At 38.8% G+C, this 7,991-nt stretch overlaps 1 protein-coding gene across 1 annotated transcript in view; it reads right to left on the minus strand.

Annotated features, from left to right (window-relative positions):
* Positions 1 to 794: 794 nt before the first annotated feature.
* LOC102863016 (disintegrin and metalloproteinase domain-containing protein 18-like) overlaps positions 795 to 7,991 on the minus strand; it is a 52,001-nt gene continuing 44,804 nt past the window's right edge. Inside the window, exons 2-4 of the mRNA XM_006881129.1 lie at positions 1,981 to 2,058; positions 1,759 to 1,948; positions 795 to 935 (exon numbers count right to left, since the gene is read on the minus strand). Coding sequence (XP_006881191.1) covers positions 795 to 935; positions 1,759 to 1,948; positions 1,981 to 2,058 — 409 coding nt within the window. The remainder of the gene's footprint in view (positions 936 to 1,758; positions 1,949 to 1,980; positions 2,059 to 7,991) is intronic.

Here is a 7,991-nt window from a genome sequence, read left to right on the forward strand (position 1 = left end):
TTTTTTTTTTTTTTTTTTTTGTATTTTCATTTGCTTTATTTTGGTTCATGAAATTGAAAAGCTTAAGCCATGACAAAAGGGTAGATAAGCATGCTTTTCATTCTTGGCAGATGTTAATGGTGTCTCTTTTGCTAACATCTTCTTTTCTTCTATGACTTTTTGACATTATTAGTTAGTTACTTTGCCACTGTGTCAGATCGCTCTTATGATTGCTGTCTTCAGATACAGTCATCACTTATTATACTTTCTTTGTTCTAAAACTCCCTCATTTTATTCCATTTTAGAGCTGTAAGGGTAGTTAAAATGAGAAAATGTAGGAAAACATAGAAACTGATCAAAAGGCCATTTCTCTTACCAGCAGCACAATGGCTTACTGATAAAGGCACACCAGACTCCCATGTCCTTTGCATTTTTTCAGTGAGTCATATGTAGATTTTGCTCGAGATCCAGTCACACTTTTACACTGTGTGCTGAAACAAACCTTATTGAACCACAGATAGAGCCGTGACTCACATAAGTATCAACATTTCTTTTCCTTATTGAATCATTTCTTATAAATAAAGATATACAAACATGTCCTCTTAGGTAAGTGTACTGAATATCACAATGTGTCAATGGTATTACTTGTGCTCTTGACCAGTGACAAACTACCTTCCTGCAAAAGATATTCTCATAAAGAAAAGGTTTTCCTCTACAGTTCCCAAAGTCATCTGCATAAAAATTCACTTCTTCTGTACATAAATAATGAGCACCCTTTGCAAATTTTCCAAACAGCTGTAGACACTGTACACAGTTCACCATACTCCCTCATAGCAATCAGAAGTATAATTCAAGCCTGGTTCTAAATCAGCAGATCTCATATGAGCTGGACAATATTCAAATGTTCCATTACAATATTCTGGAAAATCACAGGGATCTTTACTTTTTCTACACATAGTTCCATGTTCAGTTAACAGACAAGTTTTTTGTGTTTTTTTTTATCACAACATGGTCTTGTACCACATTCTGCATATTCAAATCAGAGTACATTCTGCAGCATTACAGCATTTTTAAAATTGATATTTCCCTTCTATGCCACAATCACACCACTCTGGTGGTTCCAAAATTCAATTGCCACAATATGAGCCTCTTCCATATAAAGACACACATGAAATTATTTTATCCTGAAGACATTCAAATTCAGGCTGCGTAACTGTATGTTTAAATTCATCCAGACTACAACTACTAAGAAACTTTACACCTTGGGAACTCATTGCTGGAGGATTCATTACACATGCATTTCCTGGGCAGTAACACTTATAGATGTCATCATATGTTAATCCTAGATTGAACCCAAGTAATTATGTCAAAATCATATAAAATGCTTCAAAAGTCATTGCCTTTGGATACAGAGCAATTCCTGCAGCCCACTTTGGATTGCATGCCACTCCTTGATATATTGCTCCCATATAATTAGCATAGTCTCTATAAATTAACAAGTATGCCACACCATCAGGCCTTTGAACCAAATATGTGTGTTTCCATGACAAAAATCTTTGTAGTATATCATCAGCATCCCACATGAGTTGAAATCTTGTTTTTATCTGACCAGAGTTACAAAGATGAAGGCTTTTAAACTGGGAAAACACAGTATCGATAAGGACAAACATCTGGACAATTTTCTCATCTGCAACTGCCACTTCAGGGGCCATATAATCAATCATTCAAGGCTTTATCCATGATGATTTGTACATTTAGGGTTCTATTTATCAGTGTGACCTTTGAATATTTGTCTGATTTCACAAGAATCCTGTAGAATTGATCCTCAAATTCTCTCAAAGAGTAATTTCTTTCCAAGGGATTAAAATCCATTTTCTTATCTCTTATTTGATAAATTATGTGCTCATATGTACTTGAAGATTGCAAGGATTCAATTCCATAACTGACTTTCTCCAGCTCTAGTAATCCTCTAAGACCAGTAGAAAAGTGTCTAGTGTCACAATTGATTTTGGTATTTCTTCCTTACATCCTTGATAAAAACAATGAAACTTTACAAATGGGGACTCTGATAGCTGAATTCTTTTTTTATTTAATTTATTTATTAATTTTAATGAAAGTTTACAGAGACTTAGGATTTCCCATCATTCATTGTAGCATTTTTTTCCTGCCCCCACAAATCGTTCTTCTCCTTGAAAAGAAAAAAAAAGCAAACCTTTTTCATTGTTATGCAATCCCTCCAAGTCCACTCCACCATGAAGCCGTCACTCTGAACTTCTGTAATGACAAGAATACCCATTCATATATCCCTTTTAAACAGATCTCTCCCTCATCTGTTTCAATGCAATATACATCATTCCTCCCCTCCTTTTCTGTCTTCCCTCAACCCCAATGTCAGTCCCATTTTATAACAGTGGTCCTATGCAATATTTGTCCTTTTGTGACTGAGGATAATGTTCTCCAGGGTCATCCAATTTGGATAATATTTCATGAGTTCCTTGTTCTTCAATGCTGCATAGTATTCCATTGTGTTAATATACCAGAGCTTCTCTATCCATTCATTTATTGATGGGCACTTGGGTTGTTTCAATCTCTTTGTTATTGCAAACAAAGCTGCACACAGACATTCTTTTAGTACTCTCTGCTTTCTGTCAAGATCCTCTGATATTGGCAATGATGTCTCTCTTGCCACGACCTCTTCTAAACCCAGCTTGTATTTCTGGTAATTCTCTGTCAATGTGCTGTCCAAGTCTTTTCTGGATAATCTTCAGCAAGATTTTGCTAGTGTGTGATATGAGTCATATTGTATGATAATTTCCACACTCTGTCGGGTCACCTTTTTTTTGGAATGGGGAAAAATATGGATCTCTTTCAGTCAGTTGTCCAAGTAGTTGTCCTCCAGATTTCTTGGCACGACTTAGTGAGCACATGCAGGGCAGCATCTGTTTGCTGAAATACGTCAGTTGGGGCTAACTTTTTTGCCAAGTCATTCAGAGTAGGCTAAACTTCCTCCTTCATCGCTCATATGTTGTTTCTTTAAATTCTTCTGTGTCAGCCAATTCTTTTTGGTACAATGGCTGTGTATACTCCTTCCATTTTCTTTTAATGCTTCCTGAATTATTCAATATTCTGCCCATAACAGCCTTAAGCATTGCAACTCATGGCTTGAATTTAGTTTTTAGTACTTTCACCTTAAGAAATGCTGAGTAAATTCGGCCTTTTTGATTTTCTGACTCCAGCTCCTTGCACATTTCTTTATAATATTTTGCCTTATCTTCCTGAGTGACCCTTTGAAATCTTCTATTCAGCTCCTTAACTTCTTTATTTCTTCCCTTCACTTTGGCTTCTTGATGCTCTAGTGCAAGAATCTGAGTCTCTTCCGACAATTTGGTCTTTTCTTCTACCTTTTTTGTAATGACTTTTTGCATTCTTCTTGAAGGACATTCTTGCTATCTTCCCACATCTTATCTGGTTTTCGTTCATTAGTGTTCAAGGCCTCAAACCTATTCCTGAGTTGGTTTTTAAATTAATGAGAAATAGACTCAAGGTCAAATTTTTATTCCTGTGGATATGATTTAACCTTCCTCAGTTTTAATATGAACTTGCATATGAGAAGGGGATGGTCTGTTCCACAATCAGCACCTGGCCTAGTTTTTACTGCTGATGTTGAACTTCGCCAATGGTTCCTTCCACAGATGTAATGAATCTGATTCCTGTGAAATCCATGAGTCTTCCTCCACCGTGGAAGTCGGCTGACTGGCTGGCTGGCTGGTGTCTTGATGGCGGCTCATCTTGATGGCAGTCAGGCAAGGGAAGTTTCTGGGGTCCTTTGTGCATTACTGTTCTTTTCCCCCCTCAAAAGTGGGTGGCCCTTGAGGCTTAAACTAAGGATAAGGGTGGAACCCTATTTGACGGTGTGGCTTTATAATCCTGTAGGATTTAAATGTGTTAATTTTAGAGGACTATTCTTTAGAAGACACAGCAATCATTTGTCTATTTGCTGTACTGAACTTGGAGTTGCTGTGATGCTGAACACTGTTGCATAGTCATGTCAAATACCATAATGGTTACCCATTATGTACAATCTTTGGATGAGCTTCCAGATTGATTCATGTTGGGAAGCAGGAGTGGCATCCATTTCATAAGCTAGATGCCTCTGGAAACTCAACAAACGCTCTTATAAATGTACAGAAATGATACTGATTATAGAACAGAGTTTAGATCCTTTGTATAAATCTTACTCTGAGTCATATTCAACTTGACAACACTTGTTGTTGTTGTTATCTGCCGTCGAGTCGTTTGCTCTATCCTGTGCCAATCTCATTGCCTCTGACACACCCATCCCGATTACCCCAGTCACTGAATCAATCCACCTCATAGAGGGTCTTCCCCTCCTGTGCTGTCCCTCTACTCTACCCAGCTTGATGTCCCTCTCCAAAGACCTGTCTCTCCTTACAACATGTCCAAAGTATGTCACACGAAGCCCCAGAATCCTTGCCTCCAAGGAGTAGCCTGATTTAACCCTCTCTAGGATGAATCTGTTTTCTTGGAAGTCCATGGTACATTCAATACTCTTCTCCAGCACCACAGCTCAAAGGCGTCAATTCTCCTTCTATCCTCCCTAGTCATTGTCCAACTCTCTGATGCATAACAAGTGATTGCAAAAACCATGGCCTGTATCAGGTGCACCTTAGTCTCCAGAGAGACACCATTGCTCTTGAGTACTTTAGAGAGGTCCCTAACAGAAGACTTTCCCAACGTAATACATTTTTTAATTTCCTGGCTGCTGGTGCCAAGAGTGTTGGCCATGGAGCCGAGCAAAGTGAAGCTGTGAACAATCTCAATCTCTTCGCCATCCATCATGATGCTACCGATTGGTCCAGTGGTGAGAATATTTGTCTTCTTGACAGTGAGCCTCAGTCCATACTGAAGGCTGCAGTCCTTGACCCTCTGCAGCAAGTGCATGAGGTCCTCCTCAGTTTCGGCAAGCAGGGTTGCATAACACAGATTGTTAACAGATCTTCCACCAATCCTGATGCCACAATTCTCCTCCTAGAGCCCAGCCTCCTGGGTGATCTGTTCTGCATACAGATTGAAAAGGTATGGAGACAGGACACATCCCTGGTGTACACCCTTCCCAATTTTGAACCATTCAGTGTTGCCCTGCTCTGTTCTGATGACTGCTTCTTGGTTCAAGTATAAGTTTCGCATTAGCATGATCAAGTGTTCTGGGATTCCCATTCTTCTCAGAGTCAGCCACAGTTTGTTATGGTCCACACAGTCAAATGCCTTTGCATAATCAATGAAACACAGATAGCCATTCCTCTGGTATTCCCTGCTTTCAGCTAAGATCCATCTAACATCAGCTACAATATCCCTAGTACCACGACCCCTTCTAAACCCAGCCTGGACTTCTGGCAGTTCTCTGCTGATGTGCTGTTCCAGTAATTTTTGGATAATCTTCAGTAGAATCTTGCTTGCATGTGAAATCAATGATATTGTTCTGTAGTTTCCACATTCAGTTGGGTCACCCTTCTTTGGGATGGGAACAAATACAGATCTTTTCCAGTCAGTTGGCCAAGTGGTTTGCTAAATGAGACTAGTGCTGTTATATCTCGAGGAACATTCTTCCACTTTCACATCATTCTTTGTCAATACACTATATGAGGTAGCCTGAGTTTGCTATGATGCTAAACTTTGTGCCATGGAGATATCAAATACCAGAATGGTTTCCCATTGTGGACAGTGTTTGGTGGCACTCTCAGTTGTAAAACAGGTTGGGAAGCAGGAGTGGCATCCACTTCCTAAACCACATGCCTCTGGAAACTCTATGAACTTGGAGAAACAATGATAGCTATGGAAAAGCATTAGGTCTTTTGTTCATAGAATCGCCATGAGTCAACCTGGACTCGACAGCAATCAACAACAACCACCACCTATGTTTATGATTCTTATAAAACGTATTTGATATGACTAATTCAATAATTATACAGAATTCTATCATTCTATCCCCAGCCTCATTTCTATCACCAAGCCCATATTTTCTGACTACTGATCCTTCTTCCTGATTCCCAACTTTTGCATTCAAGTCACCTATTATTATTAATGCATCTTGGTTACCTGTTCTATCAATTTCTGACTGCCACAGTTGGTAAAAATCATCTATTTCCTCCTCTTTGGCTCTGGTTGTAGGTGCATAAAATTGAAGGATTGTGGTATTAACAGGTCTTCCTTGTATGTGTATGGATATTATCCTGTCACTCACAATATTGTATTTCAAGACGGATCTAGAAATGACCTTTTTAACTATGAAAGTGATCCCGTTACAGATACCAAACTCATTTTTCAAAGAGATAGCAAAAGCAATTGGCAAATTTGTTTGGAGAGGAAAGAGACCTCAAATAAGCAAGACACTTCTGAAACACAAATATGAAGTCGGGGCATAGCACGCCCTGATATCAAAACCTACTGTACTAGACCAATGGAATACAATCAAGAAAATAACCCATCTATCAACTGATATTTGACAAGGAAACAAACCTATCAAATGAAGAAACAGCAACCTCTTCAACAAACAGTGCTGGAAAAACTGGACTTCTACCTGCAGAAAGCTGAAGCAGGATGCACACTTCTCAAAAAGCAATTCAATGTGGATTAGAGACCTAGGGATAAAATTCCAAACGATAAAGATCATAAGAGACAAAGTGGGACCAAGCTTAGAAGGCCTAGCCCATGTTATAAAAAGGCTGGCAAACACAGCCAGAAATACACAACTAGGAGAGGATAAAATTGATCAATAGGACCTAAGATTAAATCTCCAACAGGGTGAAGAGAAAGCCTGCTGACTGAGAAAAAAGAAAAATTGGCAATACTATCTCAGATGAAGGTTTCATAGCAAAAATTTACAGAATACTCCTGGGCCTCCAACAAGAAAAAGACTGATAACCCAATTACAAAATAAACAAAAGACATGGAAAGACTTTTCACAGAGGAAGACATTCTGATGGCCAATAGACACACGAAGGAATGCTTAAAATCACTGGCAAGAGCAGAGATGCAAATCAAAACCATAGTGAGTTACCATCTCACTCCAGTAGCAGTGGCAAAGTTTAATAGGGCAGCAAGCAAAAATGTTGGGGAGGATACAGAGAAATAGGAACTCTCATTCACTATTGGTGGGATTGTAAAATGAAGACAGTTTGACATTTCCTCAGAAAGTTAAACATAGAAATTCCATATGATCCAGATTCTACTGTTAGGAATAAACCCCAAGAAAATTAGAAATGAGACACAGAGATTTGTACACCAATGTTCATAGCAGTGTTTATTTATAATCACAAGAACATGGAAACATCCCAAATGCCAAACACAATTGAATATAGATTGAGAAACTGTTACATTCACACGATGGAATACTATGCAGCATTCAGGAGCAACAATTTAAAAAACTACTACATAATTCAGGAGGGACTGAAGAGCATTATGCTGAGTGAACTAACTCAGTCTCATAAGGACAAATACTGCAAAGACCATTCATTATTGTAGAAATAGAACGATAACTAGTAAAACATGTATAACGTGTTTGAAGATCCAAGTAGGTGAGGATAGGAACAGAAGGGTGAGCATAGGAAGGGGTGAAATCAGGATTGCAGAATTTGGTTGGTGGAGGGAGGACTGGGTAAAGAAAATGGGAAAGATTTGGCAGGAATCTGGAAAGACAGGGTATTGGTGGTCATAGTTCAATGGTAATTAATTTTATGAAACATAATGAATGGTAAGAGCATGGAAACAGCCCAAGTGTCCAACCACAAATGAATGGATTGAAAAATTATGTTACATTCACACAATGGAATACTATGCAGCATGCAGCAGCAGTAACTTTGTAAATTATTACCTAATTTGGGAGGGACTAGAGAGATGGTGAAGAGATTGAGATTGTACACAGCTTTAGTTTGCTTGGCTCCATAGTCAACAGTCTTGGCACCAGCAGCCAGGAAATTAAAAGGTGCATTGCC

The sequence above is a fragment of the Elephantulus edwardii genome, unplaced genomic scaffold (assembly GCF_000299155.1).
Source record: "Elephantulus edwardii isolate Elephantulus edwardi_28Jun2011 unplaced genomic scaffold, EleEdw1.0 scaffold00012, whole genome shotgun sequence".
NCBI lineage: Eukaryota > Metazoa > Chordata > Mammalia > Macroscelidea > Macroscelididae > Elephantulus > Elephantulus edwardii.